Source organism: Chanos chanos, chromosome 3 (genome assembly GCF_902362185.1).
Source record: "Chanos chanos chromosome 3, fChaCha1.1, whole genome shotgun sequence".
Lineage (NCBI taxonomy): Eukaryota > Metazoa > Chordata > Actinopteri > Gonorynchiformes > Chanidae > Chanos > Chanos chanos.
The window spans coordinates 25415021-25435139 of NC_044497.1; the positions used below are offsets into that span (position 1 = coordinate 25415021).

The 20119-nt window shown below is 42.1% G+C and overlaps 2 protein-coding genes across 2 annotated transcripts; both read right to left on the bottom strand.

The window, feature by feature from the left end:
* Positions 1–1550: 1550 nt before the first annotated feature.
* Positions 1551–5232, bottom strand: zbtb39 (zinc finger and BTB domain containing 39). Its single transcript, XM_030769477.1, has 3 exons — positions 5194–5232; positions 2592–4175; positions 1551–2465 (listed from the first exon to the last, which is right to left on the bottom strand). Exons 2-3 carry the CDS (start codon positions 4149–4151, stop codon positions 1551–1553), a joined length of 2475 nt encoding a protein of 824 aa, XP_030625337.1. The 5' UTR covers positions 4152–4175; positions 5194–5232.
* A 1250-nt stretch (positions 5233–6482) lies between these two features.
* agap2 (ArfGAP with GTPase domain, ankyrin repeat and PH domain 2) lies at positions 6483–20014 on the bottom strand. Its single transcript, XM_030769088.1, has 18 exons — positions 19852–20014; positions 12428–12486; positions 11561–11648; positions 11360–11445; positions 11113–11254; positions 10859–10993; positions 10497–10609; positions 10133–10276; positions 9799–9882; positions 9581–9685; positions 9288–9447; positions 9031–9157; positions 8705–8808; positions 7909–8057; positions 7716–7806; positions 7361–7583; positions 6794–7073; positions 6483–6692 (listed from the first exon to the last, which is right to left on the bottom strand). The coding sequence occupies exons 1-18, from the start codon at positions 20012–20014 to the stop codon at positions 6483–6485; spliced, it is 2463 nt and encodes an 820-aa protein (XP_030624948.1).
* Positions 20015–20119: the final 105 nt, after the last annotated feature.

The following is a 20119-nucleotide window of genomic DNA, read 5'->3' on the forward strand; positions in this document are numbered from 1 at the left end:
TTCACTCTTAATATTTGTGTGATTAAATTTGAGAAATGCTTACATATTATAAAACCCTTTGCGTACTTAAAAAGGATGAGAATGTTGCCATGCATCCAACACATACACCGGAGACGCATGGACTCTGAACAGTGTTGATACATGCCACATTTTGACACCAAATTCAAATTTATTAAATACCAGTGATATTTGTAGGTGCATGAGGTCAGTGAGAAGCCCAGTCTCATAATCCAGTGAGAAGAAACTCTGAAATCTTTTTTATCTTTTTGCTCTAACCTAAATTGACTGGAACAGTAAAATACACTTACATGAGGTTGAATACATAATAAAAAACACAGAACAAGAACTTTGCAGTAATAAAGAAGAGTATAATTGGTTGTAAATCTGGTTTTATTTCAATAAGAAAAAAATGTGTGTGACCAATTTCAACATGGGTTTCATGAGCTTGAGAAAAGTATACACACACACACACACACACACACACACACACACACACACACACACACACACAAACTCAAACACACACACACACACACACACACACACATATATATATATATATAAAATAAACATAAATAAAATAAATAAAACACAGACTTGTTAGATAAGGCAGCTATTAATTCATAAAACGACTGTGAAAACGCACTTCAACAAAACTGTCAAAATATCCTTAAAATATCTTCCATTCTGAATGCAAATCTGCTCTCTTGTTTCTTAAGAGGCTTATGATGCAAAACCGCACAAAAACCAAAGGTCAAAGCTTCTTGTTTATTTTTTTTTATATCCCTTCATTCTGACACATTCGTACCAAAATCAAAGGACGTCTGACATCTACTTCTCATTTGTACATTAGTCATCACATGTTTCGTCTGCACACGTACACTTGGCCTTGTGGAGCACTTTATGGTGAATTAATGTTTAACATACAAATGTTAAGGTAATTATACTAAGTAGCCTATTATTGTTCTAGTTATTTCTAGGTCATATCTAGGTGACACACAACTCTATTACAAAAATAACACTCACTCTGCCTACTCTGAAAGACAACAGTTTGATAAAGAAACTAAAAAAGAAGATATGAGAAAATAAAAAAAGATTACTGACTAACCAAATTCCTCCCTTTTCTTTAGGACAGGTCCACAATTTAACACCTCTGTGGCTTTACCAGCACACTTACACTGAAGTAGACTTAGAAGAGCACATATTACGAGAGAAAAAAATTGCCTCTACGGTCAGGATTAGGGTGGAGAACTTCAGACCTAGAAGACCATTTTCATTATATGACCCGCGCTGATCCTTTTTTTTCTATCACAGATAAACACATAGATATATGCTGCCCCCAAGTGGCAGTGCAACTACAGTACCTATTGAAAGATGGTATTTTAATTACTTAATGAGTTTCCCTTTACAAAAAACTTCTGCTTCATCTTTAAAGATCTCACAGGGACAGCTACATAATACAGTTACAGTTACATTCTAAGTCTCAGAAAACTTGGTCCTCAACATTGGTGAATGAGAAAAAGGGAGATTGAGAGGGGAAGAGAGGAGGTTTAGGCGTCCAGGTTGGGGAGGGGCTCTTTGGAATGGTCATTGTACATGAAGGTCTGCTCTATGTTGAAGTCTGGAGGCAACTGGTCTTTATGGAGCTCCATGTGCGAGGACACCAGTTTAAGTGTGGAGAAGTAGAGGCCGCAAACAGTGCAACGGTACATGAGAGCACCTGCGTGCGTTTTCAGATGGCAGATCATGGTAGAACGGCCACGGAAGAATCGCAGGCACACTTTGCACTGGTATGGCTTCTCACCCGTGTGGATGCGCAAGTGATACGTGAATTCCCCCGAATGAGCGAAACGTTTCCCGCAGAACCGGCAACGGTACCACTTCTGTTTGAGGCCAGCTCCTGCCGCTGCGTTACCCGAGTAACCGTTCGGCAGGAGTCCGGGAGGTAAAGATATGGCGCCCTGGATCAGTTTCTCTGGGAGGTTGAAACCCATGCCCAAACCGAATCCCAGGTTACTGAGTTTACCCAAGCCCGTAGCCTCCAGCGGTGATGAAGAGGTTGAAGAGTACTCCTGAGCCTGCTCAGCCTTGCGTTTCAGCGACCCGCCCTGCATGCCCTGAGTCTCTGCTGTGTGCATGCCCAGATGGACGTGGAAGGCTGAAGTTGAACGGAAGGTCTGTGGACACAGGAAACAGCGCAGGTCCTCCAAACCTTCTCCACCGACCTCTTGGCCACCCACCAACTCTTTTGCTGCTCCTGCTTCCTCTGCATGCAGGGCCAAATGTCTGTCAAGCAGGGCCTGCTCTAGGAAGCTACAGGCACACTGTGGGCACGAATAAATTGGGAGGGAGAGGTGTGAGAGGACATGCCACAACAGAGCACACAGAGAGGGTTGGGGCACCTGGCATACGCCACAGCGAAGAGACTGCACACAGACGTGACTTTGTACGTGGTCTCGGACGGCCTGGAAAACGAGGATGAAAGTTAACATGCAATCGGCCAAACAGACAAAGTAAACAATTAGGCTGAAGGATGTCCAGTTTGATAAAAAAATTAGTTAAGGACATGCCACAAATACAATCCCACTCACCTTGAAATCCTTTGGGATGTGTTTGCTGCACACAGAACACTGCAGTTCTCCTCCTGGTCCCTGTACAGCGCTGTTAAGCTGGTCCGGTTGAGGAAAGTTGTATCTGGCTGCTGCCTGGCGTCGGTGGCGGATCAGTTTCGCCTGGCTGCAGAACTGGAGGTGGCACATGTCACAGGAGAAGAGCAGGATGCCAACATGTGACAATGCATGGGTAACACGGGCACTGTGGTCGGGGAAGGAGGCGCCGCACACGCGGCACATGCCCGTCTCAGAGAGGTGTGTCTCGGCGTGGGCACGGATAGCGTTGGTGTCTGCAGGGAGTGCCATTCCGCAGGCTTTACACAATGCTGATGATGTGCCAACCGTCTGTCCTGGGTTCGATCCGACCCCGTTCCCTCCGTTCTCCACACACATCAACACCTCATCGTCCTCCTCTTCCTCCATGTAATTCTCCTCATCATCGCTCAGCTCAATGATGTCCTCCACCAGTCCTCTCCACTGCTCACCTCCTTCTGTCTGGTCCTCTTGGGAGCGCCTCCTTTCCACATCATTCTCGTCCTCTTCCTCAAACAACACTGCCTCCTCAACACCTCCCACGCCACCCTCCACCGCTCCAAGCTGCAGGCTGTCCAGAGGATCAACAGAGGAGGAGGGGACGCAGTTTTCTCCTCCGAGCTGGGCAGAAGAGTCAGGAATAGAGCAAGGTTCAGAGACACATTGGGAGTCTGGTCCAGATTTACTCCCTGTTGACAGTACCTGCTGCCCCTCTGTACTGCTCCCCCTGTCAATGCTCTCCTCCAGCCCGTCATCTTGCTCTGTCTTCAGCTGCAGAGTGAGTCCTGGTAGAATCTCTACGGCCTGTGAGTGGTGACTGTCTGACGGGCTCTGCTCACAATGTAACTGCTTCCTGTCAGCTATCTGACCATAGCCCAAATGTGACTGCAAGTCTTCAGCTTTGGGGGACTGAGAGAGCGAAAGTGGAGGGGCATTTGCACGGTTCTGCCTCACCCCCCTGCCCTGAGAAAGAGGTGACGGAGCGATTGGGGTGGGTACAGCAGATGACGACAGCGAGGAACAGGACGCCGCCGATGACGAGCAGACGGATGGAGGCATGGCGGTGGCTGAGACCATATCAGAGTCCATGTCTCCGTCCGCCATGCAGTCTCCAGAGCCGGAGTTCTGCAGGTCAGGGAAGGTGGCATGACAGGCACGCACTAGCTCTCTCACGCCCAGCCGTTCTGCCAGTTCATACAGCACCCTCACGTCAATCAAGTCGGTGAAGATCTCGCCCGTGTAGATAAAAGTCAATACTTTCTCGAAATTGGCTGGGGACACAAAGTCCAGGGAGAAGGTAGCAGGAGCACCTGTCTGACCAGGAGAGCATCTGGAGAACAAGGTATGAAAGTGTGTGCCAGCACAGGCGAGCACGGCACGGTGGGCGGGAAAAGTTCGCCCGCCCACCCGCAAGATCACATCACAGAGGAGTCGGGACAGACGGCAGCGGTTGAGCTCACTGAGAAGACGAGCAGCATGGCCAGAGCCCTGCAGCCTGATCCGCATAGCTGCTCCCAGACCACAGTTCAACTGCAGCACAAGAAAGAGAAGAGACTGTGAATTTGTCAATGTATTGATAAAATGCCTTTTAACTGAATCTGTAACCGACATTTAAAAGAGCTGTGCACATTAAGGATAAAATATCATTAAGATGCAGTGATAGAGTACTGATATATGATCTGTCTTTTAAAACCATTTCAGTTACGGCCAAGCCAGTGCCTTCGGTATTGTATTTTCTCTTCTGATTTAATGGATGTAATCTATTTGGCAAGTACAAAAACAGTCATTTTGGTTTGTTTATGTTGGAATGATCATTTCTCACAAAAGTTTTTTTTTTTTTTTTTTAAATTATAATGTAAGTAGGAATGAAAATGCAAAACCAGTGCCTAGGCTTTTCGTTGTCCTTTTTTTATTTTTAATTAGATACATTAAGTGAACCTGTCCTTGTCAGCTAAGTGCAACATACATTGTAATGGTAGATACAGTAACTGACTTTAGGCAACACAATGAATGCAAGTTGCAAATGTTTACTCGAACAATGTTGCAAGTTGTCCTTCTGTGCGTTTCATAGCTGGCTAGCGTCAGTAGCTATGCTAACAATCTGCACAGCCCAGGTTAACTGTGGGGTAGGTAGCGTTAGCCAGTTAACCAAGCTAATGTTAGCTTCTTTCCAGTCCTAAAGACAACTGCAACAAAGGAAACAGTTTTGTTTACTTTGGTGTGGTGTCGCAGTTGTAACATAGCTAGTTAATGTGACAAACAAAATCTGGTCGGATGCTTAGCAGTTAGCTCTTTCTTCTTGGAATTACACTCCCTTAACAATTGCTTTAGGAAGTATTACTGGCTAACTATGTATCGGACTCTCTAAGGTTAGCGTTAGTGTTAGGTTAAATTCGCATAGTGCATTCCAGATATCCTTGGCTTGCTAGCTACGTTAGCAAACTATGATGAGCTATTTGGTTAGCCAGCATTAGCTAGCTAATCGCAGGTCGGAGATACTACATGCTACTTAACCTAGCAACAGCGAAGTCAATAAACTATTATTTACCCATACAGAGACGCGGTAATTTTTCAGCCGTTTCAGATCTTGCCGTTTCTTAATATTGGTGTGTATCGCCGCAATAAAGATTCCATCTGAACCACCCGATGTGATGAGGAAGCGTGCCTGTCGCCACTAAGAGTGTGGATGACCAAAGCTAGTTACACTCCGAGTCCTCTGCTCCCTGACTTGGTTCCCACCCGGATTGTATTAGGCTGGCAGGACAGCTGCATTGTCTCCAACAACTGCCCAGAGACTTGTAAAATACCATCACTTTTATTTGCTGGACAGAATATATTTCATAGTGTAGAACGTTTGAATCGATCAGTTAAAACTACAGGTATTTTTATACAAGTAGTGTAAATTTTCACGTTCGGAAACACAGTCGAGCTTCTAGGTGTTTTACCTTAAGGTAAAACATATAGAATAATCAGAAGTAGGTGTACATTATTTCACTCACATGTACATATGTTTTCGGTTTTAGTATACTTAAAGACTCCTTTAAACAGCTTAAGCCTTTCTCTGACGTTCCGACTTGGGATATGCGGTTTCCCGCTCTAGATCAGAACATCCTGATTCACGTCCATGCATTGTCTACATGTGATCGGGTTAAAGAGTTCGCCCTACCAGTTTCTCGTGTCTTCTCTGCAGATTCAGTGTATTACGCTTCTTTTTCAGTTACTTAAATTCAGTATATCGGAATCCAAAATGCTGTTAATATGAGACCGCAACAGAAATTAAGAGATGTACTGTAGCAAATGGAGAGGACTGAGAGCAGCTGAAAAGGCGACATGTATGGTTAGGATATTGGCTAATTTAACAAAACTAGTCTTTTACCATTAGCTAATAATATAGGCATGGGTATCTTTCTTTTTTTTAACTGTCTTTTCACACTATTACACATTTAAATGATTGCTTTTGACATCTAAGTCTAGACACCCAGTCCCAACTAAATAAACTGAAGTCATTCAGGTCTTATAGACATCTTTTGTGATATGGTCATGGGGAAACAAAAATGCTATTGGTCATACATTGTTGAAATAACCTGCATTACTTGAAACACTTCAACATCAAGAACACTCATCTTAGTCTTTGTTCTCCTCTTTATTGACTGTAACATGTTTTGGCTGTATGGATGAACACTGAGAATGTGTAAGGGAAAAAACAAACAAACAAAAAAAACAAGGATTTGGGTGCAGACTGAGGGGCACACGCAATCACAAATATCTTTACATTTAGATAAAATCCTGTTGTTGTTGAAAAGGTAACTTTTTTATGTGTCCGTGGATGAGCAAAAGTTAAGAAACCCTTCTCCTGGAGGAGTTCACCCTCCCCAGACTAGTGATACTGCTCTTTCGGGATAGACTTGGTGTCTGGATGGTGGGAGGAAGGTCATTGGGGCATCCATTATGCAAAAGGATGTCAATACACTCTTTGCTCCCAGCTTGTCTTGCCAGCGTGAGGGCAGTCTGGCCCTGCTGATCCTTCGCTTTTACGTCACTGCCGTACTGTGAAAAAGACATTTCTGTCAGAGTTTAAAGTTGACAGGCGATCTCTAATTTTTTTTTGTGTGTAAATGCATGATTACAGGTTAGAGTAGAACCCTCACCCAGACCAAGAGCTGAGTCATAACCACATCACCCAGCTGGCAGGCTGCATGCAGAGCACTGTGTGGCTGTGGTAGTGGCAGCAATTGAGGAAGTGGGGCGTTGATTTGTTCCTTCGTGCTGTGAGCCAGCAGCAGAAGCAGCCTGGGGAGGTCTCTCTCAGTCACGGCTTTTAGGAGTTGGGAAGACATTTCTTCTCCTGACTTCTCTCCCCGACCAGACAGTGGTGCCACAAATGCCCGCTGTTCGTATTTGGCACGGATCCAACACTCCCTTTGTTCTCTGAGGAGTTCACCAAAGAATAACCTGAGCTCATTTCTAAAACGAACACTTCTATACACAGCCTGTTTCCTGCATAGAAACTCAAAAGAAGCTTTTTAGAGATGCTTTGCAAAATGTTGCGATAAAGCCTAAAAAGTATCTCCTGAATCTCATTGCTTTGCTTATTGGTCCTTAAATTCATTTACTCTGACTTATATGTGTATTTCAAGAGGGTTGTCAGGTAATTGACATCATGGAAATATCATCTGAAAAAGGTCAACAACGTTCCAGTGAGCTCTAATAGTCACCTTGTGGCTTCAGGTGTGGGCTTTTCTCTTCCTTGTGTGCAGCTTTCCCAGATGCTGTTTGCCATGTGATTCCCAATGGCATTTAGCACCTTAGTCAGTTCACTGGGCCAGTCATCCAGGCCCAGGGACCGGACACGAGACAAATGAGTCCCCAGGTTTCGGTGGATCCCTGAGCACTCAATGCAGATCAGTGCCCCTAGATTTAAACTTGCCCATGTTGGGTCTGTGGAAAAGAGGTGAAGCATGCTGAATTTCTCATCACTTGATAATGTCACTATATTATTACTATTTTTAAGTATCTCTGTGTAGCCAATCATGGTCTTAATTGCATAGATGGAAGTGATGAAGGACCTACTTGATGCCCCACAGTCCACACAAAGGTCATTTCCTTTTGTGTTGCGGATGGCCTGCAGTGCCACTGCTGCATTTGGGTTGCTCTTCTGAGCCTGCAACGCATTTGCACCCACACAAAAGGTGTCAGAGGTATTAACCACTTACAGTATTGTCTTTTTTTGTATTTCTTAAGTGAAGTTCATTGTTAGAGTTACCTTATTCCTGCTCTCACAACACTGCAGACAGGCAAGGATCTGACCCTCAATTGCCAAAACCCAGGCATCCCTCTCCTCAAGACTCTGGGCTTCAAAATGCCAGCTTTGCCCTGTGCTTGATATGATAATGAAGTCTGCATTCTCTTCCTCTGCGAAGAAGGTGATTGGCATTTATTTTACAAAAGTTGAAATAAACCAAGAAAAGCAAAAAACAAATGATGGCTGCTTCCAAAAATGTACTGCCTTTCCCATCAACTGTTCGTCAGCAAGAAATGAGAATGGTTTCTAAATCCAATTTGCTCCAGAACTGAATGATTAGATCATTAGACTATCCAGGCTGAAAGAAAATATGTCGAAATATGCTCCAGAACTGAATGATTAGATCATTAGACTATCCAGGCTGAAAGAAAATACGTCAAAAATGTCATGCATGCAAAAGGATCACAGTCAGCTCAGTCATTCATCTCATCCAGACTCTTCCTTGTTACCTGTCTTGCAAATGTTTCTCAAGCTACCAAAGCTTTTCAGTTTCCACATTTTGCGCTTGGCTGTCATTCAAGAAATTAGCCCAGGACAGCAGAAGAAAGGCAGAAAAGAAAGAAGAGACAAATAGAGAAGTGGTGAAGGATGCAGGTAGACAGAACACAGTTAAAGTCACCCAGACTGGAGACACAAAGAAAAGTGAACAAGGGAGCAGTGGAAAGCAAGAAACGATTTCAAGTTCCTTAAATGGTGAGCATCTGTGTTGCTAAGCACTGCACTTTCATTGGTATCCTCATATTTTCTAGATACTTACCCTCAGCCTGCCCAATTACTGCATCGCCTTTTTGGTTCATGCTCTTTTTTCGTCTGTTCTTCCTCCTGTCAGTCATTGGAGAGGATGGGAAAGCTGCCTCGCTGCTAGGGTCTGCTAGATTTGCACATACATGAAGCACCCAAAAAGTATAAATATGAGAGGAACTGAAATCAAAATGTCTTGGGGCTGATGCGAGAACCACTATAACACAAAGAGCTTCTTCTAATGATCTTAAAAAGAATATTTCTGTTTTACAAAATCCTCTGATGATCAGGAAAATACATACATATGTACATTTTTACAAAATCCGTAAAATCTATGTGCACAGTAAGATATTTAACAGACCCATGCTCTGTGCCTTATTGGATAAAGTTGATGGACAGCGTTTAATCCCTCGTTCACTGGTGGTTGCAGAGCCACTCCTCTCTGCTTCGTCAACAGTTAAGAGATTTGCTGGACCCAGAGGAGCAGTGAGACAGAATGAGAGAGAGAGAGAGAGAGAGATGGTCATAAACAACAGTGTTTACAGTTATTATTTTACTTAAAACAAAGCTATAAATGATATTATTTCAATTTTACTTACATGGTGCAACTCCCTCTGATGTCGCTTTATCCTTTCCAAGCCCATTGACACCCGGACTTGGGGCACTGGCAGTGACTGCCCGAGGTGGGCGTTTCCCTGGCACCTTCACTGTCACGCGTAACAAGTCCATCTCTTTACCATGAACATTCTGCATATAGTCCTGTAGAACACAGAAAAAGTTTTCCTAATTAATATACATTATCTGTTCACTGACAGCTTTAGTCAGGTTTATGTAAGGACTCATTTACCATAGTAAGTTGCCTTTACTAATACTTATACATCAGCTGACTCACCGTGGCACTGGAGTGGTAGGACAGCATGCCATTACTGGACAGAGTGACATATTTCTTCTTCCATTCTTTGTTGATTGAGCTCCCACTACGTTTCCAAAGCGTGCCCTTAAATTCCACACGGAGCACAATGTATGTCAGTGCCCACACCAGTTCCCATTAACAAATGCATATACTGTTACAGAAGGTTATGGGAGAGGTATTTCTTGTCTCGTTCTTACTTGTTTAATAACATTTGACCTGCTGGTGCCTTGGTCTCCTCTGTTTTCCACCACCCTTTTATCTGAATCACTTCCTCTGCGGTTCTATACAGTTGAACATATCAGATTATATATTATTGGACTCAGCTAAAGGAATTGAGGAGGGAAGACAGAAATGGAGGTATAAGATGAGAGACATCCTTAACCAAGGGAATGACCAACCCAAATATGTGTTCTGTTTGAATGTCTTCATCATACCTATACTTCTCCACACCAGTGTTTTCCTATAGGGATGAAACATCAGCGATATCAAGGAGGCTATGGAGCACAAAGTGCTAGCAGTCAGAGAACTAACCGCAAACAGGGAGGTCCTTCGGCGAGGGGCGTTTCTTTGAGAGCCCCCATCTAACCCTGCTCCTCCGCGAATGTCTTTGTGGCTTATCACAGGGGTAGACGGCAAGGAAGAGGAATATTCATTAGTTTGCCCTCCATTACTGGCCTAAGAAAGTGAGGTGACAGAGAGAGACACAACAGAGATGTTGATACATGTGCAGAACAAAGAGCGGATGGAAAGCTGAAATGAAAAAGAAGGTGGCAAAGCATTTAAAACTAACTGTGTATGTCACATGCCTCTGCATCTCTAACAACATAACAGGGTTTTGGAAGGCTTTGCGTTGAAGTACTACTGAAAGGCACATTTACTTTGTGTGGGTAATTACCTGCCCAGGAAAAGATCCTGACACTGGTGTGGAAGCCCCTGAGTGTGTTGGAGAATTGACGACAGATGCGGCTAGAGCAGCTTGCTTCTTAAGTGCTACTATCTTCTTGGTCACTGACAGCAGACAGTCAGGTAAAAAACCTTTTAACAAACTATATATATCAAGGCATGCAGACTAGAAATGGAGTCCTTTTTTTCCCAGTCTTTGCCATTTTTGCGGGGAATACTTACATTTTTCATTTGATGAAAACAGCATTTAAGATTCTTAAATGGTTTAATCCAGTATCCTTAGCTACATCACAGTATTGAGTAAATCAGCTTTAGATTAAGCAGTAAATGCCATTTCATTAAGCAGAGACTAACCCTCAGTGAACACTCTGTCCACATTAAGTCCATAGGTAGCACAGGTTTCATAGTAAGCACATTTCCCCACATCAGTGCACAGCTGCTGTACTCTCTTGTCCTCAATCACACGGACGTTAGTGCTGCTGATCTTGTCTGTAGAGGGCAAAAACAACCTATAGAATCCAATGCACTCATATACTGACTGCCATCCATATATTCTTACTGAATCCCACTTAAAATGGGGACAGACCTCTCTCTCTCCTGGTCCTTACCTTGTGTCCCCACGACTATAAGTGGAATCTCTGTGACGTTTCGATGTGTGCTCAGCTCGCTGAAGTTCTTGTACACCTCCTGGAAACTGGCCTCGTTCTCCAAACTGAATACCAGTATAACAGCATCCACCCAATTACTGAACTATAAACACAAATTTGAGGAAGACAAGGAGAGATGAGTAGTTGTTGTTATTCAGTCACTGAAATACTGCGGTGAAATCCAATACGGCCCTAGACATATCCATACCTGTGGGTTTGGAAGCCCAGATTCCTCTCGAATCAGTAACAAGTTACTCTGCCCATCAACCAACACCTCCTTCTTGTATCTCCCACCTGATGAATGAAGTGGAATAAAAAGTGGAGGTGGGACAGAGTGAATCCCCAATAGACATGCAATCAATGGTTTTACAAATAGGCAAAGAAAAATACTGATGAAGGAAGGGGTCACCTTCTACTGATTCCAGTGGTAGGTAACTTCCAGTGATATATCTGTTCACCAGTGCTGTCTTCCCACTACGAAGGGTACCTAGAACTCCCTGCCAAATTTAAAAAAAATGGTTTAGATTTTCCTCTCCAATAACATCAATCGGTCAATGAAACAACTAACCAACAAATCAATCAACCAACCAATCGGTCAAACAGTCAAACTAATTTGACAAACACATAAGCTCAAGGACAGGGTGTTCCATGCACCTGGCTGCTATTTTGATGTCACATGGCTATGTTTAGTGGGAATTCACCATATATACACGGTGTAAATTCAGACAGCCCAAAGTGGGACCTTGCATTATTTAGATGTCTATAGAAATCTCTCATTAACTTTTATATATTTGAGTACGACAAGATTTAATAGCAGCAAATGACCAAATCTGATTTTAGATACTTTGAACTCACTAGTGCAAGATTGTTCAAGTCTTCGGATGCTGCATGTAAAAAGCTATTTCAGATCCTCTAAGCATAAATATTTGTGGATCTTACACAGGATGTCAATCACACGTCTGACCATATATTGTTTATAGTTCTAAATGTGTAAAACCTCTTTATAGGCACATGCTAATATGTGCAATTTACAAACACATATGGAGCGTGCCAGCCGACATGCACTTGTCTGTTCTCCTTAGTACTAAAATGATCCAGCGACCAACAGAGGCATTAAGGAAATTATTGCATTGCAATAATAGAATGCATTACACATGTTCTGTTTTGGAGTGCAGCTTAAGCACAGCACACAGCAGATAGTATCTTACCAAACACACATGCACACACACGCACATACATAGAGCTGTTGGGTCTCTGTATATTTGATTTGTCTTACCAGACGTAGTTCTGGAATAGAGCGACTCAAAGTCCATTCCTGACTGTTAGCACATGATACTGTAGAGAGAATATAGGAGAATTAGTGTATCATCTAAAGTCCTTTATTCCAAGAGCTCATCATCCAAAAGATCGAGAGGAAAAGAAAAAAATATTCTTGTCCGAGTCTTAAGTTGTTTCAAAGGATGAACCTTTGTACTGTGTTAATATGTACTGTGTGTGAAAGTTTACTCTGGGATTAACTGAACATAAACTTGGGTGGTTCTTAGTTTCAGACAGAGAATGATTTCACAGACAGGAAGAGAGATGTCACTCACACTGTTAAATGATAATTCTGCCTTCAAATGCTTGCACACTAGAGTATAAGATTAAGTTTCCATTTCAGAGAGGTACTTTATCCTCATTCTAAGCAAAACCATGCTAAAGCCAAAAAAAAAAAAGATTATGAGATTTGAAACAGTGAGGATGATCCATAACGCAACACTGTTTCAAGCGTTATGCAGGTGACAACTGCTTTATGCAAACCATTTGAAAAAAGACAGCTTTGAACAGAGGATATGAGAGCGGCTTTGTGTCCCTGCAGACCCTTGGCTGGTTTTATACCCCTCGTGGGGCATTACCATAGCCAGGGCAATGACAGGCAATGACAGTCATTGTGCAAAATTGCTCAGATCCAGCTGGTCCCCTGTCACTGCTCACTGGGAAATTTCCACAGTGACAAGCACAGCTGTGGTTCTGTGTGTGTGTGTGTGTGTGCGTGTGCGCGCGCGTGTGTGTGTGTGTGTGTGTGTGTGTGAGGGAGACAGTAGATTAGGGGCCAGAGAGCTGCTTTGTGGGAGAAAGACATCTAGCACCCCAGGATCTTTGGCTAGACTGTCAGTAGTTCACTTCAAAGTGGGAGTTCCAGTGCATCACATTGGCTCCATACAGAAATACTGTGGCATGTTGTTAAGATAACAGAGAATTAATAACCAACTGTTAAAACCGTTACTCAAGACAAAGTCTTAAATGAAGCCCTGAATATAAAGTGACTTTTTTTCTGCCCTGAATTCAGCATGCCGCAGCACTGAGAGGGTCTGTAAGTCATGGCACGTGAGGACTTGTGCCAAGGCAATCAAACAGAATGATCATTATACAGCATTTGAACCTTCAGTATACAGCAGAATGTCTGCCACCCCCCACCCCCCTACCCCTGGGGGTGCATGTACACATGCTTTGTGACTCATTCTGAAAGTCAGCTCTCTTTCTTCCTGTTTGGACAATTTTCAGAAGGCTCCCTCCTCAGACTACCCCAGCTTCTATTGATTTTATTTATGATTCTCTCCCTGCTAGGTCATAGCCATACAACAGGCTTTGCTCTCAGCTCTTCCTGTTGCCATGACAACCCCACCTTTACTGCCAGTGGTCTTACACACCCAGATAGCACATATATAAATATGTCCTGTACACGTTTAGTGCAAAACAACTACATAGAGACGTTAGCCAAAAAGTCCAACTGACACAGGCAGCACAGGCGACCCTTTACATACACTCACCAGATTATTCAAATTATTTAAACAAGTATTTGCATAAATTAAATTTGATGAACAGTTAAAAACATTGACAATTAATTAACTGGTCTACTGTTTTGGCATAATTGTATTTTAAATAATTTCTAATTAACTGCTGTACACTTAAATTGTGCTTAGTAAAATTATGTTTAATATTACAGCTGTTCTTTTAAAAGCTTAAAAAAGTCTTTGAGGGGGCAACTGAATAATTAACAACCCATTTATATCTAAGAAACTGTTCAAGCAGAGCTAAAATACACACTCTCATCTTAAGCCTAGCTTTAACAATTAAATAAAATAAACTGGGGGTGGGGGGTGAGTCTAAATGATTGGTTGTCTCCAGCCTCCAGGGAAGACTCGGGCCTTCTTGGCATACAAACTGACAGCTGTGGATGTGAGTTATTTTAGTGCTGTTTCTCTCTCTCTCAGAGGTTGAACAAAGAAAGCATACTACATGCCCAAGGGTGTGAGATGAATCCTTTTGAAATGAAATGGAAGAGAGAGGAGAAAATCAAAGCTGTCACTGTATGAGATCATTTTGATGGCACAGGCTGGGTGGCAGTAACATCAAAAATAGGATTAGGATATTATGTGGCTTTTGGCAGGAGTAATATTTGGTTCATTCCAAGTGTTTCAGCTCAGAGTGGGAGGCAAGAATGTAGGAGAAACAGCACATCAAAGATTAGCATTTCTCCAGCTAATGCTACGGCCCTACTGTTATTAATGCCATCAAAGTCCCTTAAACATCTGCTGGATGTAGTACACTTCAGGCAGCATGAGATTTGCCTAATTTAGTCTGAAATATGATTAAGAACCAAGGCTTTGCCATTTCAACCCTGCGATCAAATTACTTATGTTGTCTACCATCACCATGATCATTCCATGGTGTTGAGTGGGTTAACAATCACTGAATATATCAGTAACACATTTGATTTGGAAGTTCCAGTAGGATGTATTTTCCATATATTTAGTGCGGTCCTTTGCTGAAGGCCCGAAGACCATTGAGATCCGTTGAGGATGTAGAAGATTGAGACAAAGGGTATTGATACTGAATGACCAGACCAACACCATGCTGTAGCAGTTTAATGAGCCTGATCAGTACACTAAAAGATTTTGAATAGGTGAAGAAACTCTCCTACCTTCCTCTTTGCTGGACTTTGTTCGGATGGAACTGTGAACAAAGGGTTCAGTAGAAGCACTGCCTGAGAGTGGAGTGCTTTTGGTAAAAATGCCACTAAAGAGTTTAAGTTTTTTACGATCCCGGACGAAAGCCCCCTGAGATTGAGTGGTCTTCGTAGATTGTGGTTCATAAGTCCCTGTATGGACTTCCTTCACTCTTAGTAAGTCCTCAGAGAAGCAATTCAGGTCACTGTTGTCCAGTGTGTGACTCTTTGCCTTGCACTTGGGCTTGTAGATCAAGTCAACAGAGGTAGGCAGAGATGCAGATCCTGTTTTGATTTTCTCTGCTCTTGGCCTTTGGTTCTGTCCGGCCCCTTCAACTGCCCCCATACTGCTAGCTTTATCTCCACAGTCTGGAGAAATCTCACTTGATTCTCTTACAACCCATGATGCATGAGATGCAAAACCTGGGATGGGACTTGCAGGAGATTTAATTTTAGTCCTGTTGTTTTTTTGGTCCAGGGTCTTACAGGAAGCACTTAAACTCTCCCTGGCCTCCCTCGGTTCATGACCACTTACAACCATCACTATCTCACTGTGCATCTTTTGAAGGGACTTAGGGCGCTGGCTAGTGGGGTCTGAAAGGTTGCCCTTGGTTGGGGTGTAGATCACATGACCCAAATTTTTGGGTGTGCACCTTTGAAGTAGTTTGCTGGCTTCTCTGGCTTTTCCATTTTCAGCAGGAGAGATCACTGATCGCTCTGTGTCACTGGGATGAACACCCACAGTGAGAATGGCTTTATCCTCACTGGGACTGGAGAATTTTCCCTCTCCAGCTGATATCGTGCTGTATTTCCCAACCTTAGTAAGCTCACCTATTTGCTGAAGAAGCTTATCCTTACCGTCATGTCCTCCTGTTTGGGGTTTTTCAGCTTCAGCAGGCTTTCTCTTCTCGCTCTGCTTTTCCTGCTCCACCCCATACTCTTCCACTGTCTCTACTTTGACCAGGGTAAGGGAGATGAGGTAAGTGGTTCTTTGTTGCACTGTGTTAGATCGGTTCATGGGGTCAGAGTTCAGCAGAGTGATGACAGAAATGTATAGAACATTTATACAACTGAAGAGAGCTACATGAAAGCTATATACAACTGCAGCTTTCTAGAGGAGTTGGAGAACTGTACCACAACTCCTTTCTGAATGGAAGACAGAAATGATACTCATGTCCTTTTTTGCTTTTGGATATTGTTGCTATTTCCTTTCATTAACTTCAATAGTTGCAATAGTTGTTCATTCTTCTTTTCTGTTGTTGTTCCACACAGTTGTGAACTGACCATATGGATTTTTCTTGTTTAAATAGTATCTTATTTTATTTACCTCATATGTAATTACTTTTCCTTGCCAAACAGAAGCAGATATAAAGTTTGTTCTTTTGTAGTCATAGACTGGTCTGAATTTTGATTGAGCTGATCATTAAAGAAAAGCAAATTGAGAAAAACTGAGAAAAATTCTGTAAAGTTCCATAATGCATCAAGACACAGTACATTCCTTGTCAAACATAAACCTGAAAAATGTTGAATAAACAAAATAAGATAAAGATACATCCGTGTGGCCCCCAGGTCATTTATCGTCACTCAGAGCCGTCATTTCCTTGCATGTGGTCAAATACTTTAACAGACTGGATGTAGGAGATAAAAGCAGGAACACAGCAGTGATGTTTGTATAAAGCATGGATCAGAGCATCATTCCAAAAGAGAGATCTCAGATATCCCACATCCTACAGTGTAACCATTGCTCCTCCAGTTATTATTATGTCTATCAAATATGTCAGGCAATTAGAATGTCCACTGAACCAAGCACTCGATGGGTAAATAATAATAAAAAAACTTACAGTTAAAAGAAAAAAAGAGCTTGCCAGCACGAGCGGGATTTGCACGAGTCCATCCACAAGATATTCTTCCTAATGCCCACGCTAAACAGCAGAGTAGGAAAACCCAGGCTCTTCCCTCACTCTTCCCGCCCTCCCTCTCTCTCTCCCTCTCTCTCTCTCTCTCTCTCTCTCTCTTTCCCCCTCCCCCTGTAGCTCTCCCTCTGTTGTAAGGGAGAGGCGATGATGTTTTGAGGAAAAGGAGGGAATAATTTGAAAGGATTTAGAGCCAGTACACAAATATTAAAGAAAGGGGAGTGATCAGGGAGCAAAATAAACAAATGAGAAGGGTAGATGAAACAGGACAATTAAAACTGATGTATCAAAAAAAAAAGAAGAAGAAAGTCTTTTTTCTCTCATTTCCCTTTTTAGCACTGTTTTAAATAGCAGTTCTCTTTATTTATCATAATCAGTCAGTGTGGCAATCTATGGACCTAAGAACTATAGCATCCCCACTCTCTCTGTCTCTATTGTTCCAGATGCTGAGACAGCTTGTTGCCAAGGCATTTGCATCTTCCAGGCTCTCCTGATTTATCTCCTCCTTCCCACTCAGACTTTATCTGATCTCTGGCTTTTTTTTTGCACTGTCTGTATCCAGCCTCCTGTCTTGTGAATGAATGTATTGATCTATTTGCCTACTCCGTTTGTTAATGAAGACAAGCAAACGCAGTGTGAATACAGCAAGTGATGCAAGAAGGTAGAAATACCTGTTCTTAACAGAAAGGTGATGCATGTGTTTACTTAAGCACATTATTAAACATATAACAACCCCATGTGATTGCTAATTCTCATCTACTTTTTTTCACATATTAGTTACACACTTTGAAACCTATAAAATGATAAGGAAATGTATTTTCCTGATCATTACTCTCTAATCAATCTTTCATAATATTGACTGGAGGCAGGTGGTGCAAATGTCATTTGTTAGGGCAATCAATAGAATGCTTAGAATGTACGTGTTTTCCTTGATGGTTTAAATCTTGTTTGCGAGTCTAAGGAGTCAGTAAATTACTGTAAGGTCTTTAAATTGATGTGAACAAAAATATAAAAAAAAGGGCACTGATGCTCCGCTGGTCCTGCTAGTTTGGTAAGACAGGTCATGATTGAATTGTTTCCTGTAAATGTTGATGAGGTTCCAAAGAATTTGAGAGAAAACAATTTTGCTTGTGAATGTTGTCTCTTTTAATGCTGAATTTGCTTAAACCAAAGACATCCCAAAACCAAGACGGCACACAGCATCTTCCTTTACACAGAGATTCTTTTTATTTCTGTGTTTCTTGTCCGACACATGCACATGTCTCTTGTCTCACACACGCATGTACAGATTATCACGGTTTGAGGTTCTTTTTTTCTCTTTTTCCCTGTTAGCTCTTCCTCCTTGTTTAATGTCCAGTCACTATTTTTCAGACATCAATGCTTTTGGCTCACAGCGGCCATCTGCATTAAAGTACGTGAATCCATCGTCAAATGGCACCGTTCTGCGTTGTGCCTTTCTCTTTCATCTCTGACTCATTTAATCCTTTGTTTTATGGTCATTTGCTTCTCTTTCTCCTTGCTGTGCATATAACAGCTCCTCAAAACTTGCAAATTTGTCTGCACATGTTAACTGCAAATACGAGCCTATTGTCATAAGAAATCTCTAAGGATGCTCATGAGCATAGATTAGAGAGGGCCAGAGTTGATGTTTAATTGTGCCAATGAAGTTAACAAACCAAACATGTATCTCATCTGTTTTGCTAATTGGGTCAATGTGGAGCCTTGTGCATAATGAGGATCTCTGTAATTAAACACACAGGGAGCAAGCAGAAAGAAGAGGAAGTGAGCTGCTCAGCTTGACTCGTCTAAAAGACAGTCTGATTAAATATTGACTCAAAGGAAAGGAAATTATTTACCCCCACAAAACTGAGCATCAAGTGAGCATCTGGTTATGTGTAATTGACGTGCTAATCATAGCACACCAAATGAGAAGTAAGGTCGCTTAATTTACGTGAAGCCTGAGTTCAGCAATAATTTGCTAAAAACTTGCATTAGTTATTGACTGAATTAAAGCTCTGGGGGAAAAAAAAACAGAGGCGAATGCAGTCTAGCACAAAACGATAGCATGTCTTTTGAGACAGGTGATGTTTAAAAGCGAGAGGAAGTGGCTTTTGGGGGCAGAGACAGACAGGAAGTAGGCCAGCTCTGCATGTACAAAATCTCACTGCCATGACAAAATGTCAGTAATGGTGTCAAAATCCCTGGGCAGGAAAATGCACAAGCTTCATTTGGTATTTTGCCGAAACTGTCTGTAAGTTAAGCATGTGTGTGCACAAGAATACAACCCTGTACCTCAACCATGAAACCACGTTGCTGATTGTCTTGATTCACAGGATTTACACTCTTGGAGTGATTTGATTTTTTTTTTTTTTTTAATTTTAGAGATTTGACTTTTCTCATTAAGGCTTCAACTAAAGATTACATTAAATTATATGCTATTTTATTTAGTATAATGATATGATAGGTGTTTTTCATGTTTTCCCTCATCACATCTTTTATGAGATTTGATCTGTTCTAGGAACCTAAATATGATACCAAGTTCTTATTTAAAACTGTTAAGGTTTGTATAGATTAACCAACACATCACTACTTTTGTTGCTGTTGTTGTTTAAAAACAACAACAACAACAGTTTACTGATTTCTTCAGATAAACTAAAATGAATCATGTGGTTTTTAGGTATAGGTAATAACTAACCATTTCACTCTTTGCAAAATAAATACGTAACACAACGAATGAAGTGAAATGAATGAAATGAAAACACACACACACCACTAACAATAACCCAGGTGCAGACTTACCCTGAATACTGTGAAGATAGACTTTCAGACCTGTCCGGAGCTGCAAGTTCTCAACTCTCTCCAGCTGTTTGTAAAGTTTGCTGAGAGTATTCTGAATGCTTTCATGTCGCTTTACCTCAGCTCGAATTGCACTGGAATGTGCTGCCTTGATGGTGCTGTTCATGTTTATAATTAAGTTTGTGGACAACTGGACAAAAATTATTCCTGCAGGTGGTTAGCACACGGTGTCTCCTCTTCCATACTACCTTTAGCAGCCACAACTGAAAAT

What these genes read in the sequence shown, in the direction of transcription:
- zbtb39 (XM_030769477.1), bottom strand. Translation starts at nt 4,151, where the DNA reads ATGCGGATCAGGCTGCAGGGCTCTGGCCATGCTGCTCGTCTTCTCAGT. An exon ending in ACATCCCAAAGGATTTCAAG is followed by an intron (nt 2,466 to 2,591) that starts GTGAGTGGGATT and finishes CTCGTTTTCCAG; the next exon opens with GCCGTCCGAGACCACGTACA.
- agap2 (XM_030769088.1), bottom strand. Translation starts at nt 20,014, where the DNA reads ATGAACAGCACCATCAAGGCAGCACATTCCAGTGCAATTCGAGCTGAG. An exon ending in CTATTCCAGAACTACGTCTG is followed by an intron (nt 11,649 to 12,427) that starts GTAAGACAAATC and finishes TAAATTTGGCAG; the next exon opens with GGAGTTCTAGGTACCCTTCG. An exon ending in CAGGATCTTTTCCTGGGCAG is followed by an intron (nt 10,277 to 10,496) that starts GTAATTACCCAC and finishes TCACTTTCTTAG; the next exon opens with GCCAGTAATGGAGGGCAAAC.